The 17,305-nt window shown below is 52.7% G+C and overlaps 1 protein-coding gene across 1 annotated transcript; it reads right to left on the reverse strand.

Annotated features, from left to right (window-relative positions):
• Positions 1-1,843: 1,843 nt before the first annotated feature.
• Positions 1,844-17,305, reverse strand: Gpr179 (G protein-coupled receptor 179). Its single transcript, XM_057776603.1, has 11 exons — positions 16,512-17,305; positions 14,342-14,450; positions 11,971-12,058; positions 11,458-11,693; positions 10,696-10,764; positions 9,840-9,949; positions 9,359-9,597; positions 9,053-9,191; positions 8,358-8,463; positions 7,528-7,674; positions 1,844-6,595 (listed from the first exon to the last, which is right to left on the reverse strand). The coding sequence occupies exons 1-11, from the start codon at positions 17,303-17,305 to the stop codon at positions 1,844-1,846; spliced, it is 6,789 nt and encodes a 2,262-aa protein (XP_057632586.1).

Consider the following 17,305-nt stretch of genomic DNA (forward strand, 5'->3'; position numbering starts at 1 on the left):
CACGTCTTTCTCATTCCTAGTTTCCCTCTGGTGATAGCATGTAGCTGCAACCCTCTGTTATCTCATACTGCTCAAGCAGGGTAGCCTGAGTGACGCTTGAGAAGAGAGCCAAGGCGGAGTGGACCCATGAGAAGGAGCTTTTGTTCACCTGGTGCCTTGCCCAGCCCCTGGGCTTCTCACTCGCCCAGGAGCGCTGCTCTTTCTAAAGGTAGCAGTTGGAATTCTGGCTGTGAACAGGACCTCCTTTCTTTCCCAGGCTGCTCTGGAAAGGAGTGCAAGCGAGCCAGAGTGGTTCACTTGAGAACCAGAGATCTCCCCTTGTAGTAAATGCTCCCCTTGCATTCACTACAGAAGGGCCGTGTTGCTGACTGGAGAAAGACTAGAGAAGAAGGAGGCAGAGTGGTGAGCTGTGCAGAGGCTAAGAGAGAGCAGGACTGGAAGATGACTGAAAAAGCCAGCAGGAGGTTTACTGAGGATACCTGGAAGGGAGAACACCTTGTCCAGTGTGGGGAGGACCCCGAGAAAGTGTCTCTGTCCTGTGTTGTCACTGTGGACACCAGCTGTGGCCTAGATGTCAGCGTGTCTGATTGTTGTTACTTCAGCCGTCAGTCAGGGCACGTATGAGAGATAACAAAGTAGAACTAGGAGATTCGAGTCAAGACAAGGCCCTTGAGCTGGGGATGTGACTTACTAGTATGGTGCTTGCCTAATATTCCTGAGGATCAGGGTTCAGTTCTCAGCACCACACATTCCCACAGAAACACAAAGGCTGGGCTGGGGATATAGTTCAGGTGACAGGGCTTGCCTTGCATACAGGAAGCTCTGGGTTCAGTTGCCACCACTGAGTACGCTGGGCATAGTGATGCAGCCCTGTCATCTGGGAACTCAGGTAGTGTTGACACAGGGGGATCGGAAGATTAAGGTAAGCCTTAGACAAACCTGGGCTCCATGGAACCATGTGTCAGGGAAGATGGTCTAGGTCTGTCAGGCACATATTTTGTCTTTGTTTTTCCTCTGATTTATCTTTTTGTTTTGTTTTGTTTTGTTTTTTTGTGACAGGGTTTTTCTGTCTGTAGTTTTGGATCTTGTCCTGGAACTGAAACTAGCTCTTGTAGATCAGGCTGGCTTTGAACTCACAGTGATCCGCCTGCCTCTGCTTCTCAAGAGCTGGGATTAAAGGTGTGCACCACCACTGCCCGGTTTATCTTTCATCTTTTAAATACTTTTTTTTTAAATTTGTGTGTATGTTTATCTGTCTGTCTATGTGGGGATATGTGCACCTGAATGTAGGTGACCTCAGAGACCAGAAGAAGAAGCTGGAGGATTCCCCTAGGGCTGGAGATACTGTGGTTGTAAGCCACTTGACTGGGTGTTGAGAACAAAACCTAGGTCCTAAGCAGGAGCAGTGCATGCTCCTAACCACTGAAGCGTATTCTAGCCCTGCCTTTCATCCTGAATTACGTGGCTGTACAGCCTTCTCTCACCCACAGCTCCCCAATCACCACTGCCTTGTGTGGCTTAGTTCTTTGCTGCCTTGGGTAAGCTTCGTTTAAGTGAGAGTTCAGACTTGAATGGCTTGGGTCAGGTACACTGGACAAATAGCAGGGTTCTTTAGAAGGGGAGGGTCCAGCTTTTGTTTCCTCAAGCAGAAAGAGAAATGGAGAGGATGGGATGTCCCTTAGGGTTCAAACTGCACCCCTCTTGTACAGTTCCTTTTGAATGAATTGCCTTCTGGCCTCTTGAGGAGAGGAGTAGCCAAGCAAGGAGTAGTCTTTAAGTCAGCTCTTTGGGAACTGGAACGTGGGATGTGTCCTGAAGGAGCTCTGACCTCTCTATGGCGTTGTCATTCACAGTCCCAAGGATAAGCAGGTGGAGGGCTAAGTTCTCCATCTTGAGTCTCAGAAGCCATTTGTCCTTGGTCTTCAGTTAAGGAAGAAGACTTTGGAGCCTCTGCTTCTTCGAGACTTGGCTCTGGAGCTGACTTGGCTCCGGGCTCAAGTCCCAAAGTTCCTTGTTCTCTGACACCTTCCAGAAGAAAAGCACTGGGTGGCTTGCTCACTTCTGGGCGGATGCTCTTGCTCCCTGGAACAAAGCTCTCCAAAGGTCTGTGTATGGAGAGGCAGAGTGATTTCTCAGGAGCAGCAGGGACATCTGTCTGGGTTGTCGGTAAAGCCAGGAGGCCAGATCCATCAGCTGGGGCTCTGGTTTCCTCCCATGGACAGATATCTGCCATGGTGCCCTTGATTTTATTTCCTTCTGGGTCTGTGACTTCCCATTGACATAGTTCTGCTGGCCTTTTCCCTGGACTGCTTGCTCCATGGGGGCTCACCTTACAGTGGTCTGTGTCCAGGGTGTCTGCCTCAGGGAAGAGCTCTGCTGACTCTGCACCTTCCAAGGGGTAGACTGTCTCTGCTGCTTCTAAAAAGTGTCCTTCAGCCCCTCCAGCTCCCCGTGATTCTCCATCCTGCCCCTGGTCCAGTGCCCCCTCCACCACTGTTCCTGAACTTGTTTCCCCAGGGCAGATCTCTGCTTTCTTAGCAGAGGGAACCTCTTCTACTTCCCAAGGACACACTTTTGCCACCCTGGACCCCACAGAGCCCACTTTCTCAGAACAGCCTTTGCTTCCGTCAGAAGCACCTGTGGCTGGTTGCACCCCAAAGTCCTGACTCTCCCCAGGACACATAGCTTCCTGCTTCCCAAGGCCGCTGATCTGTGATGTTTCCTGAACTGCCACCCCTTTGTGTTCTGGTTTTTCAGGGGCCCTTTCTTGTTCCTCTTGAGGGTTCTCCTTTTCATCCAGTCCTGATGTCTGTGGCTCCATAATTCTCCCAGTCACCTTCCAGGGACAGAGCTCAACCTTGGTGTCACTGTCAGGTTCATTCTGTTCTGGGATAGGAGCATCCCATGGGCACATCTCAGCAACCCTCCTGCCAGCACTGACCAGTGTCTGGGAGCTGGCTAACTCCTTGTTTGTTCCTCCCCTGTCCACTGGGAACTGTGATTTCAAAGCTGCAGCTTTTCCTTGGGTTGTGTGTTCTGGGAGAGAACCCATCTTTGGATCTTCCCTCAGGACTCGCATATCTGTCAGCCTGTCACTTGCTTCCGAGGACTGCCCTTCTGCGATCTGACAGCTGATGTTGCTGGGCAAGCCTGAGACCTCGGTGACCTGGGCTGCCACCTTTTCCAGATCTTTTGGCCCTTCCTCTGCTGGCTCACTCTCTGTCTCTCGCTCTAGGCCTTTCACCTTGGTTCCCTCATACACATCCCAGGGACAGATCTTGGCTTTTTCACTGATAGGAACTTCCTCTGCTTCCCAGGGGCACACCTCTATTGACCTGGCGATCACACTGTCCTGGAGCCCATCTTTTGGTTTCTCGGTGCTCAGAGTATCTGGCTGCTGACAGGAGTCCCCTGGGCCCACACTGTCCCAGGGACAGACCACCTCCTTCTCCAGGCTCGGCCTCTCTGACTTATTTGGAGTAGTAGCCGCTATCTGCCTGGGTCCAGAATCTGCACAAGTCTGGCCTGTGTCATTCAGAGAGACCCCAGAGGCTCCAGCTCCCACAGTCCTCTCCTCTCCGGCGCCAGCACCCACTTCCCAGAGACAGATCTTGGCCTTCTCAGCTGTCAGGCTCTCCTCCATGTCCCATGGGCAGATCTCAGCAGCTTTGCCTCCCATACTGCCTTGCCTCTGGAGAATGGCTTGGGGTTTCTCTGTGTCTTTTTGTGGGGTGCCACCAAGGTCCGTGCTCTCCCAGGGGCAGATTGCTTCCTGCTTTTGGGTCTGCCTCCCAGTCTTTTCCCACGTTTGGATTCTTGCTTTTTCAGGTATTTTTTCCCCGTCTTTTTGAAATTCTCCTCTTTTTGGTGTGTGTTCTGATGTCCTGTCCCCGGTTCTTCCATCTGTTTCCCAGGGACAGATTTCTGCTGTTGAAGGCATTGCCTGCTTCTCTTCTGACTTGAGCTCTTCCCAGGGACACACTTGCAAGGCCTGGCTGGCCCCACTGCTTAGGAACTGCCCACCAGCCTTGGAGGAGGAGCTGTCTGGATGTGGGCTGGACTGCTCAGGGGCTGCGTCCTCCCAGGGGCACACCGACTCCTGCCCTGGATGGACTGTAGCCTTTGCCCTCGCAGTTTGCTCCCCCATCTTTCCCAAGTACCCCTCTCTAGAGGCGGTCTGCCCATCCCCTCCCTGATTCAGTGTGTCTGCGCCTGCTCCCAGTTCCCAGGGGCAGACCTCAGCTTTCTTGCCATTAGAGGTCTCCCATGAGCAGACCTCTGCAGTACCACTGCCCGAACTCCCTGAGCCTCCTGGGGCTTGAAGTGAGACTGCTGAGGGACCCCGAAAATCCGTACTTTCCCAAGGACAGAGAGACACCAGGTCTCTGCCCAGATTCTGTTCTCTCCAGAGAGCTGCCTTCTTGGGGGATTTCTGCCTTTCTTCAGGGAGTTCCTTCACTCTCTGGGGCAATGTCCCCTCCCCTATATCACTCAGTTCCCAGGGGCACAGCTCAGCCTTGGCAGCCTCAGGTAGAAGACCCTCTGGACTGCCCACTACTGCAGAGTTGCCCTGGGTTCTGTCAGAATCCCGATGGGCCAACTGTGGAGACAGACCTCTAGGGTCGGCATTTTCCCAAGGACACACTGCCTCCTGGCTCCGGATCAGCCTCTCTGGCTTTCTCCCAGTAATGGCTCCCACACTCCTGGGCTCTGATACCTCTGCGGCTTTCTCCCTCTCTTCCCAGGAGCGACTTAGAACTTGTATTGATGGCATCTTCTCAAGGTTTCCTTCAGTCCCCTCCCAGGGACAGACTGTGGCTTTGTCGCTACTCTCTGACTGGGACATTCCTGAGTGAGGTACTTCCCAGGGGCATACCTCTGCCACCCTGTGGTCAGCACTGCCTAGGGGCTGAAGGGCAGTAATTGGTGCCTCTTGTTCACCCACAGAGGATTCCTTCGCTTGTTCAGTATTTTTGCCCCCAAAAACTTGCCTCAGTGTAGCAAGCCCTAGCTTACCAGTTCTCTCAACTCTTTGCTCCCCTGGGCCCTGTGATGCCCTCTTGTTCCTATCGTCCTGTCCTCTGCTGCCTTCTCTGTGACAGCCATGGAGCATTTTGCTGGTGTGAGTGTTCTGTTGGTTCTGGAGGGATTCCTCATCTTCACAGGGGCTGAGGGCAGCCTGTTTGCTCACTGCCTTGGGCCGGCCTAGCCTGGGAGATCGGGGTGGAGCCCCCATGCTCACCCCTGTAGATTTTCCCTTCTCAGTCTCAGGGTTGTCCTCCCCACCCTCCTTCTCTTTGTAGGTGCTCCTAGAACGGGTTAGAGCTTTGATGGCCAGGCCCAGGTTGCGCACGGAGCCCTGCTGCAGGGGGGTCTTAAGGCTGTGGGATTTTGAGAAGACCTTGGGCTTGTCCTCATCCATGTCATCGGTTTCCCCCTGGACATGTCCATCCTCGGTGGTCCTCTCACTCTCTCCAGCCTCCCTTTTCTCCATTGCCACAGAGAGGGCCCTCCAGATCCTGGTCCGAGCTGAGGCAGGTAGGTGGCTGCTTTGCTCTGACCCCGTGGGACCTTCCTGGACCACATTTTCTTTCTTGCCTGGCAGTTCTGCATTTTCCCAGGGGCAGATGAAAGTGAGTAGGGGCGGGCTTTGGGGGGACAATGGGAGTGGTGCCAGGACAGGGGTAGAGGTTGGGGCCAGGCTTGGCAACAAAACAGGAGCCAGCGTGGAGGTTGGAGTGGGAGACAACATTCTTGGCTCTCCCAGGCAGGCCCCAGACAGAGCCAAGATGGGTGTGGAGACCTGGTGCAGGATGGGTGGGTGAGGTAGCCTTCTCCCAGCCTCCTCCTGAGGCCTCCCCGGGGTATGAGAACTGTCGAGGCTGCTGCTCTTGGCAGGGGATGGTGGGGCTGACAGAGGAGGCCTTAGAGGCCTCTCCAACCTCCTGGCAGATGGCCTGCGTGCTGGGCTCAGCGCTGGGCTTGGCGCTGGGCTCACTGCGACTGCCTCAGCTTTCTTTCTCTCCTCTCTCTCTTTCGCCTGTCGATAGGTTTCCTCCAGGTAGGCCTGACTGGCCACAAGCAGAGCCCTTTCCCTGGAGCCAGCCGCAACACTAAGTGACTTCTGCAGGGAAATGGGCCTGGCTCTGGGGAGTCTTTCTCCTACGGTCAGGTTGTGGGCACTGGCCGACCTGAAGCCCAGGGCTGGGGGCCCCTCTGCTTGGCCCTCTGACATCGAGGACTTCTTGGACAGGGTCCTCCTCAGTGTGGAGTCAAGGAGGGGTGTGTTATGCTCCCTGTGGTGGTCATACGTGCTGCGGGTCTTGCGCAGAGCTGGTGGCTTCTCAGTTTCTTGAAGATTGGAGCTAAGAAGCCTCTGTCGAGAAGAGCCTGGCAGGCTGCTGTGGCCTGGAGAGCCGGAGTCCCGGGAGTGCTGCTTAGCCAGGGCCTCTGGGAACTCAGCCAGGTACCTCATGAAAGAGCGCCCCAGTCCCTGGCGTGAACTTCTCTGCTTCTTGGGAAGATGGGGGTTGTTAGCAGTCATCTCCTTGGTCTTGCAGACCTCCAGCTGGGCGTAGAGCTTCTTCAGCTCATCCTGCAAGGAAGGGGCAGGGCAGCAGAGCCACCTCTGAGAGACGGAGCCCGCCCCCCACCAACCATGCTGCTCCCTTTCCTGGGGCATCGCTTCTCCACCAAGCTGCCTCCTTTCCTGTTCCTAAAATGCAGAATTCACCACTCCACTCCTGCGAGACCAGAGCCAAGTTGGTTCTGAGTTGGATCCACTCAGCCTTGAGGGTTCAGGGTGCCCTCACTTCTTTGGAGCACTGTGATCTGGGAAATGATCAGCCTGTGGCGCAGGACAGGTCTGGCTTTAAGACTGCTGACCCACGTGTATCTCTAAGGAATTGTATTGACCTCTCTGGGCCTCTGCAGCTTCAGTTTTGGGGTTTTATTGTTGTGGTTGTTGTTGTTTGGGGAGAAATTCAGAGCAGAGGTTTCGTGGACACTGATATGTAACAGTCTCCATCTGCTAGTTCCGTCAACCTCCTCAAATGTTCTAAGGAAGTGGACACAGGTTACATAGAAGATGTAGAGGTGCCCCGGTGTGGTGGTGCACACCCTTAATCCCAGCACTTGGGAGACAGAGGCAGGCAGATCTCTGAGTTGGAGGCTAGCCTGGTCTATAAATGAGTTCCAGGACAACAAAATCGAAGAAGGTGCTGAAACACAGGCTTGGGGACACTTTCTAGACCCCACATCTGACTCTTAGGGTCATTAGCCATCCCATCTTGCTAGGAACTCGAGGCTTTTCTAGTCTGCCCCACCTCCTGATGAGGACACAGGATTAAGAATCAACTCTTGGCTGGGCCTGGACGTCTGGATTTTGGGTATTCCTTTCAAGTGGATGGTATGAGATCAGGGAAGGTGATTCTGTGGTTTGTAGTCCCATGGCAGCCCAGCTGTGCTCCCCTGCTCAGACCTTAAACACTGATATCAAAGGAACTGGGGTGGGGGAGAGGGACCTACCCGAATATCCCCTGGGTCCAGGCTTCGCTCACTCCAGGCTGAGGCGATGCTGCTGTTGAGGTAGGAGCCTGAGCGCTGCAGGTCCAGCTCATCTTCATACACCTCATCCAAGATCTCCTCTCGGGGAGGCGCCCCTGGCTTCCAGAACTAGCCAAGATGGGGGGGAGGGGTCGGGAGACACGATGGCATCCTGCCTACTCCTGTCCTTACCTACTCGGTCTCTACTTCAGGAATCTTTACCCTTCTCTGATTTGGGATCCAAGGTCTCAGAGAATTTTATTCCCTGTTACTCATCTTCCTTAGGGACCAGCACAGTGTCTGTAGGCATGGCCTTCAGCTTTCTAACCTGCTCCCCACATCTTCAGAGTCTACCAGCTGGGCTGAAAGGATGCAAGACATGGTGGCACATGCTTTTAATGTGCACCGTGGCACAGTGATCAGGAGGCAGAGGTAGGAGGAGCTCTGAGTTCAAGGCCAGCCTGGTCTACAGAGCGAGTTCTGGGACAGTGAGGGCTACACAGAGAAACCCTGTCTCAAAACAAAACAAAACAAAGAACCAACCAACCAACCAACAAACAAACAAACAAAAAACCCAAACACAAAACAGAATAAAACAAAACAAAAAATCCAAACCAAACAAAGTCTTCCTCTATCCCTCTATGTTGCTTACATGGGAACTGGAAGCAGGGAGTAGCTTCCTTTCTCAGTCAGGTCCTTGTTCGGGATGCTCATCGTGTTTTGATGTGGAGAGGGTGCTGAGGTGGCAGGGCCATGGAGTTCTTTACCAAGGGGCTGAGGGCCTGCCTCACACAGAAGGGGAAAGACCTTACCTTTGGGATGAAGAGCAGAGCCAGCGTGGCCGTGACTGTACTATGGGTATGGAGGAAGAAGAGGAGAAGGGTCCAGTCTGGGTGCAGGGAAGGAACCAGCGCAAACCTAAGGACCAGATGGGACAGGGTGGTCAGTGAAGGTGGCAGGAGCCTGCCTGCCTGACCTCACTAGATGTCCACTCCAGCCCAGTCTGGTGCTCTGCCAGGAGGACTCCTTGCCTTCTCTGGATCAGAGGTGTGATCTCAAGGTTCTCATTAATTAATTCTGAGAAGCCCTCCTAAATGATTTCACCCCACCGCTTTTGCTTGTCCAGATTACAGAACAGAACAGTGCCCAGGACTCTATGAGGAACAGCCCGTAGTTTGCTTCTTCTTCTGCTACAGGGTCAGGTTCTCATAAACACACAGCAGGGCTGCTGCTCTGAAGGCTAAAGGGTAAGGAAGCGGTCAGGGTTCGAGGGGAAACACTCAGGGATGACAGGCAGGCAGTTAGGAACCAGACACACTTCCTGTGGATTGGGTATCTCTCCTGAAGGAGATGTGAGATAGAGGAGTGGTGTATGTGGAGTCCTTCTGTACCCTGCTGGGCATCACAGCCGTGCAAGGATCGCTGTTAGACAGACCGGACCCCTTCACCCGGAGGTGGGGAACACTGGCGAGGTGAGAGGAGTCTTAGGCAGGGGGCCAGCCCTCACCTGACCGTGTGGAAGATAGTAGAGAGTAGCAGCTCGTTGTGCAGGGCGATGCCCATGTAGCGTGGTTCATGGAAGGCTGAGGGGACAGCCCGGGTGGCGTAGCAGAGGAAACTGCCCCCACACAGCAGTAGCATTTCCGCTGGGGGGGAGTGAGAGAGAGGAGAGCCCTCACCATTTCAGCAGCCGGCTAACCCTCTCCCAAACCAACTGTGTTGGGCAGCGCAGACCCAGGGGAACCAACTCAAGAAGAACATGGCGGCAACAGCCTGGGCCAGCAGCAGGCTGGGCTCAGAAGAAGCAGCTCACCCACAACCATGATGTAGTCCCAGTGGTCGTGGTGACAGAGGTAGAAATGGCGGCCGGTGGGAGTGTGGCCTCGGGTCACCAGAGGCGTGTGCTGGATGCCTGGCTCCAGGACACCAGCTGTCCACAGGACCAAGAAACCCAATACCAACAACAGGAGCTGTCCCAGGCGCTGCAGCAGCTGCCCACTGCTTGGGTGTGGGCCTCGCTGGGCTGTTCGAGACAGAAACAGCTGGAGTACCCTGAGGGGAGTAAGGTACATGTGGGAAGTCAGGAGGACCGAGTGTGAGGCCAGAGTCCTAAGTCTGTCCATTGCTTCCCAGCCCCCCGCATATTTACCTCCCCCCATCTTTCCAAACGCTACATAGAGGGAGAAAGCTGAGTGATTGAGGCTGGGCTGGGGATACAGGGAAAGGACTGGCTTCAAAAAACTTCCCTGGATGAATGAGCTGGGTAGCCAGTGGTGAGGTCGGCAAGGGCCTACCTAGACAGTTTCAGTATAATGGTCCCATAGACAACGGCAAAACCCAGCAGCCGGACCCAGCGGAGAGCGATGCAGCGGAACACGCTGGGCTTGAAGTAGAGGATGAAGACCTGATGGCCAGGAGACAGAGACAGCTGCCCTCTGCTATGCTTTCCTCCCCTCTCCATCTGTGTCATGTACGTGACTAATCTTCCTAGCAGCCCCACAGAGGGGGCCTCACACTTCCTTTTTACACTGTTGGAGCATTAATTATCAGGAAGGGGAGGTAGGTAACTTGCCTTATTGCACCAACAAGTCAGAAATTTCTTTCTTTTTTTAATTTTATTTATTATGTATACAGTATTCTACCTGTATGTATGCCTGCAGGCCAGAAGAGGACACAAGATCTCATTACAGATGGTTGTGAGCCTCCATTTGGTTGCTGGGAATCGAACTCAGGACCTTTGGAAGAGCAGCCAGTGCTCTTAACCTCTGAGCCATCTCTCTAGTCCCCAGAAAATTCTTTTCAATCTGGGTGTCTGCCTCCAGAGCTTACTAGGCCAGCATGCCATTTGTGTGAATAGATAGGGAGAATTTAACTTTTGTTGTTGTTGTTGTTTGAGACAGGGTTTCTCTGTGTAGCCTTAACTGTCCTAGAACTCGCTCTGTAGACCAGGCTGGCCTGGATCTCACAGAAATCCACCTGCTTCTGCTTCCTGAGTGATGGGATTAAAGGCATGTGCCACTGCCACGCTGGTCAGGGGAATTTAAAGTCACTAAATCTTCCTAAGAGACGGAAAAGGATTCTGGAGGATGGGGACAGTTTGGGAGTAGGGGATACTAAGAAAGTAAGGTCAGCTACTGGTCGCAGACTCACAGGAAAGTAAAGAAGTAAGGATCCAAAAAGGATGGTCTCCAGCAGGAAGATTCCAGATGCCCGGATCCTCTGTAAGCCCAGGGAGAAAGGTGTAAGCAGGGCTCTGAGGACACCAAGCCTGGCCTGTCTGGAGGCTCACTCGGCCTTGGGCTTCCTCCAACAGCACTAGTTCCACCCCCTGTTCACAGCCAGTCTCCTGTCTCACCGCAGTGTCTGCCTATGTTTGCACCAAGGGCCCTGCCGGGCTCACACCGAAGGTTGCTGGAGCTAGGAAGGGCCTCTGGTATTCCTTCAAGCTTTGGGGCCTACTGCACCTTGGTCTAGAATAAGATTCCTCTTCTTTGCCCAGATAAAACCAATGAACCTTTGAGCCTGGCCCCAGTAACACTTTTTCTAGAAATTCTCTCCAATGCCATCTCCTCCAGAACAACTGGGTCTCTCCTCTGAGCCCCCATGGCACCTGAAAGTCACTCCCCTCCTTGCCTCTGTCTCATTGCTTCCTCTATGCCTTGGGAATCCAGAGCACTTCTGTTGTAGAGTGCCTATGTAGTAGTTTGCTCTGAGCAGACATTCAACTAATATTTGTTGAATGAATACAATGTTGCAGATGAAAAAACAGGTCGAAACAGGGCTAGAAAAGTACTGCCTAATGTCACACCTTCAAGTGTAGAAACAAGATTGGCACCCATTCTCCCAAGACTTGGCGCTTTATTTGAGATGGGTTGGACGTGTGCATAGAAGAGAGATAGGGGGCCTTCTTGCCTTGCTCCTGCGGCAACGGTAGGCGACCAGCATACTCAGGAAGACGGCCAGCATGCAGCAGGCCTGGCAGGCCAGCACTGCTGTCCTCAGTGCCAAGGCCTCCTCCACCAGGCATGGCGTGGCATCCAGACAGCTAGTGCAGCCCTCAGGACACGGCTGGCACCTCAGCAGCTTCCCTAAACTGCCTTGAGGGGACCCGAATTGCCCAGCAGTCTGAACTGCACTCTCTTCTAACCCTACGGAAGACAAGATGGGTGTAAAGAGAACTTGGCTAGGGATTTCTGAGGTTCTAGCCTTGGGTCCTGAGGGCCACATGCCCTCCTGTAACTTATGGCCCCAGGAATAAGAGGGAAGGGTTGTGTCCCAGTAAGGGCATGGTAACAGGCAGACACCAGGCTAAGGTTTGTTCAGAGGCTAACTTGCCTCATACCTGTGTGTCAACCCCACAGATATTCCATCCCAACTTCCCTTGGCTAGCAAAACCTCTGCTTAGCCCTCTCCACACTTACATACCCCCAGAACTGCTAGCCCCGTAGAATCCAGGTCGGCAGCGACAGAGATAGCGGCCAAGGACAAAACCCTGACTCTCCAGAGGGACACACTGTGGGGATGACAAATGACATTTGTTTTGACTTTTTTTTTTTTTTTTTTTGTTTTTCGAGACAGGGTTTCTCTGTGGTTTTGGAGCCTGTCCTGGAACTAGCTCTTGTAGACCAGGCTGGTCTCGAACTCATAGAGATTCTCCTGCCTCTGCCTCCCAAGTGCTGGGATTAAAGGCGTGCGCCACCACCGCCCGGCTGGCATTTGTTTTGTATGATGTTTTTCTCCAAAAGCTTTCCCTGCTGGGAAGAGTTCCCTCCCTCCATGACTTCTGGGTTTACAATAGGAGATTTCACCAGAAGCTTTCTCCGCTTCTTGCCCAGACACCCACTCCCACCCCCACCTCTGCAAACGTCCCCATTCCCTGCTGTTGGGTCTTTTCAAGGAGTATCCAAGAAAAGAATACAGAATACATAACCGGGATACATAACTCTTTTGTTCGGGCTGGCAGTAACAGGAGCCTCGTGTCCCATTTCTGGGTGCCTAGCTGTTGCTAGGGCTAGGTACTGGGGGAGGTGAAGACAGGGAGAACTCACAGCCCAATCACACCTCTTATGTGCCTACCCCCTGCTTCAAAGGGTTCCCACAACTGCCCCACTTGGCATATTGGTGTCATGCTGGCTAGTTTTATGTCAACTTGACACAAGCTAGAGTTATTGGGAGCAATAAGAGCCTCTGTTGGGAAAGTGCCCTCATAAGATCCAGCTGTAGGGCATTTTCTTAATTAGTGATTGATGTGGCCCAGCACACTGTTGGTAGGGTCATCCCTGGGCTTTTGGTCCTGGGTTCTATACAAAAGATGAGCAAGCCAGTAAGCAGCACCCCTCCATGGTCTCTGGAGCAGCTCCCATCTCCAGGATCCTGCCCTGCTAGAGTTCCTGCCTTCACTGCTTTTGATGATGAACTGTTATATGGAACTGTGAGAGAAATCAACCCTTTCTTCCCCATCATCATGGTGATCCACCACAGCAACAGTAGTTCTAATCAAGACAGGTAGCAATGACTCGGTGGTTGAGAGCACTGGCTGTTCTTCTCTAGGACCTGGGTTCAATTTCCAGCACCCACATGGCAGCTTATAACTGTCTGGAACTCCAGTTCCAGGGAATCTGATACCCTCACACCAATGCACATAAAATGAAATTAGAAAAAAAATCAAGTTGCTAAAATAAAAAAAAAAAAAAGCCGGGCGATGGTGGCGCACGCCTTTAATCCCAGCACTCGGGAGGCAGAGGCAGGCGGATCTCTGTGAGTTCGAGACCAGCCTGGTCTACAGAGCTAGTTCCAGGACAGGCTCCAAAGCCACAGAGAAACCCTGTCTCGAAAAACAAAACAAAACAAAACAAAACAAAAAAAAAAAAAAAAAGACAGATAAGTTTTTAAAAAGACACCCATGGCTGGGCAGTGGTAGCTTGGGAGGCAGAGGCAGGTGAGTCTCTATGAGGTTGAAGCGAGCCTTCTCTACAGAGAGAGTTCCAGGACAGCCAGGGCTACACAGCAAAACCCTGTCTCGAAAAACCAAAAACTAAAAACCATACAAAACAATAACAACAAAAAGACTCCTGTGGAGGGGTAACTTTCTCTGTCAAGACATATCTGGCTTTAACACAGGACTCTTTCCTCAGCGTAAGGCCAGGCTGGTGGGACGCCGAGCTTAGCTCTCTTTTTTACCTCCTCCTATTGACGTCTGCTCAGCAGGGGACAAAACATGGCCTCAGAGCCGGGCAGGGGTATTAAGCACGCAGCTGAGATCAGTGGTTGAGAACAGATCTCTGGGAGTGGCTCGGTTTGTCACCATCACCAGCCCCAGACCTTTTCAAGCTTTGGTTAGGCTCCTCCCACACCCAACCAGCAATTCTGTTGACTTGGGTGAATACCACTGGAGCATCCTCTGTGCGCCCTGAGGAGCTCAGAGCTGTGCTGATGTGGAGCATGGAGCCCAGGAAATGGAAAGCAGGCGAGGCTCAAAAGTTCCCCTGAAGAGGGACCCTGGAGTGCTGAGTACCAGGCGAGGGCAAACAAGGAGGCACATTAAGCTTTCCCGGGCATGCGGAGTAGCTTTCTTGGGAGAGATGGGAGGCATGAGATAGGCTGTACACTGGCCTCCCTGTCATTTCACCTCGACGATCAGTTAGGACCCCCTTGAAGCCCTGAGAAAACCATGTGAAAGGGTGGCTTTGCCGACTGCCTCTGGGAGCTGGATTTGGGGGCTTGGAATCTGGGGTGGGACCGGGGCCGGAGGGCGAAAGGGAATGAAGGCGGGCCTCAGTGGACCCATCCTCCTTGCCTGAGTGCTGTTGAGGTCACACAGGTGGGTGTTGGAGTACCAGCCTGGACCGCTTGCACACTGATTGATGTCCACGCTTTGGAGGTCGATGTCCATCTGCACCTGGCCCCTAGGGCAGCAAATTGGCAGTTAGGCGCCCAGCGGGGGTGCGGAGGCAATCACTACATTATTGAGCAGTGCAGTCTTAGCGGAGGGGCAGGATTGCACACATCCAAGGCAGACCTCCGGTGCCATTAGCCCTGTCTCTGCGGCAGCAGTCCCCTCCCACTAGAGTATTCCCCACCTCACTAGTCAGCATTATCTTATCATTTCCTGGTTCTCATCAGTTGGGAGAAGGGAAAGGCATGTCAAGACACGCAGGAGCCCGGGGCTCAGATGATCACCGTGAAGGGATTTTTTCCGCTCTTACCCATTGCATTTACACACAACATATGCAGCCCCGCTGGTTACCATTACTTTCCTTTGCCCAAACCAGGTCTGAACTAATCACAGCGAAGGAGTCCGAGAATGGACGAGCCCTGTTGTGACTGAATTGGGAGGGCTCTGGCAAAGAGCCAGGATGCCAGTTTACAGGAGGGGGAGCCCTGCTGGGAACAATGCACGGGGGCAGAGAACTGAGAAAGCAATGCTGGCTGCTGCATGCCTGGCTGCGCTGTGTTCCTTTGCTCCTGCTTCCCCCTAGCTGAGCGCAGACCCAGTTCTTTGAGGAATATCACAAAGTACCGTGGCAGGAGACATAGGATAACAGGTCTGCTCCGCCAAGAGCCTGGTCACTGGGAGTGACACCGGGGACTCGCCAACTCCTGTGCAAAAAAAAGGGGTTCCAAGCCCCTGTCCTGGGAAGCTTCCTGAAGTGTCCGTGTGGTTCCTCTGAGAAGTCAGGAATATGGATTATTACTGTCATTAAGTTCTCTCTCTATCTCTCTCTTTCTCTTTTCATTTCGTTTCATTTTGTTTTTCGAGAGAGGGTTTCTCTGTGTAGCTCTAGCTGTCCTGGAACTGGCTCTGTAGACCAATTTGGCCTCAAACTCACAGAGATCCACCTGCCTCTGCCTCCTGAGTGCTAGGATTAAAGGTGTGCACCACCACTGCCTGGCTATCAGTTTCTCTCATCTCTTCTGTCTATACCCCAAACCTGTGAGCCATGAGAGCCAAGACCTGCCCCATCTATACTCACCCGTCTGCACACACACACATATCCACATACACATGTTTAATACCTGTGTTTGCACAAGAGTGAAAGTCTCCTCACTCATTGTCCTCAGCATATAAACAACATCAAGAGATACCCAGGCACATGCCTGTCATCCCAACACTTGGAGAGTAGAGGCAGGAGGACCAGGATTCCAGGTTAGCCTTGGCTACAGGAGAAACTGTCTTAGAAAACAAAATAAACTGGGCAATGGTGGGTCACGCCTTTAATCCCAGCACTCAGGAGGCAGAGGTAGGTGGGTCTCTGTGATTCTGAGGTCAGCCTGGTCTACAGAGTAAGTTCCAGGACAGCCATGTCTGTAATACAAAGAAACCCTTTCTTGAAAAAGCAAAAATAAAAAATAAAAAAAAGAAAAGAAAAAAATAAACAAAATAAAGCTGGGCAATGGAGGCACATACTTTTAATTCTAGCACTCGGGAAGCAGAGGCAGGTGGATCTCTATGAGTTCAAAGCCAGCCTGGTCTACTGAGTGAGTTCCAAGAGAGCCAATACTACACAGAGAAACACTGTCTCAAAAAACCAAAATAAATAAATAAAATAAAATGAAGACATACAAAGAGATGTTCAGGGACTGGAGAGATGGCTCAGCGATTAAGAGCATTGCCTGCTCTTCCAAAGGTCCTGAGTTCAATTCCCGGCAACCACATAGTGGCTCACAACCATCTGTATTGAGGTCTGGTGACCTCTTCTGGCTCACAGGCATACACACTGACAGAATATTGTATATATAATAAAATAAATAAATATTTTTTAAAAAAAGAGATGTTCAGATACATATGTATATTGACTGGTTCATATACATCACAAGCACCTGAGAATGTTAATAGTATAGATACACACAGCTGAACGCACACACACATCTGTGCCCCCTGCAGACACATGTTCTGTGCACAGTGCAGTAGACTCGTGTCCCCCTCACCCTCACAGATCCATCGAGTCCTTCCCAAACCCACTTACCTGACTTCCGGGGTGAGATCTGGCTTGAGACCATAGAATGTGGCTGAGACTGTGACTAGCCAGCCAGGACGGAGCTGGCCCTCGTGGCATTCCAGGAAGGGAGGAGATAGCTTCACCTGCTGTATGTCCCCCACGTACCCATCCCCCCGTGGCCACTTGGGGCTTTCAAGACTCCTTAGGTCATTGGTCAGTACTCGCTTCTGCAGGGCAGGGCTGTCCAGGTTCTCTTCTGGATGTTCTTCCTGTACCTTGATCCCAGAGAGGTCGCGGAGGATGGTCTCATCCCCCATCCGGGTGGCCTGCAGGGCCAACTGAAGGTGGCTGGCCCCTGGTGGAGGGTTAAAGGTCAGTAAAGCCCTGTAGGCTTTTGGGTCCCCCTCTACCACACTTCGGACAAGTGCCTGGTACCACTCAATGTCCTCTTCCACACTTGATTCCCGGATGTCATTGGCTTGTAGAAGCATGTTGAGAAAATTGGCAGCCTGGGCCAGGGTACCCGCTGCTCTCTGTAGGACTGGGGGGATCCCCACACTGCCTTCTGTTCCATGGACTTCATAACTCTCACTACAATTAGTCCCTGACAGCTGTTGAACATCTCCAGAGTAGAGAAAAGCCAGGGCTGCTTTGGCCCCCTGTGGGGGTTTCCACGTGGGCCCAGGTACTGCCTTGGCTTGGGAGGGTAGTGGAGGCAGAGAGCGGAAGGACCGTTGGCTCCCCAGAGCCCAGCTGCAGAGGAAACAGCAACTTAGCAGCCCCCAAACAAGAAAAGGTGTGATCACTGCCATGGTGCCCAT

Source organism: Chionomys nivalis, chromosome 7 (assembly GCF_950005125.1).
Source record: "Chionomys nivalis chromosome 7, mChiNiv1.1, whole genome shotgun sequence".
Taxonomy (NCBI): Eukaryota; Metazoa; Chordata; class Mammalia; order Rodentia; family Cricetidae; genus Chionomys; species Chionomys nivalis.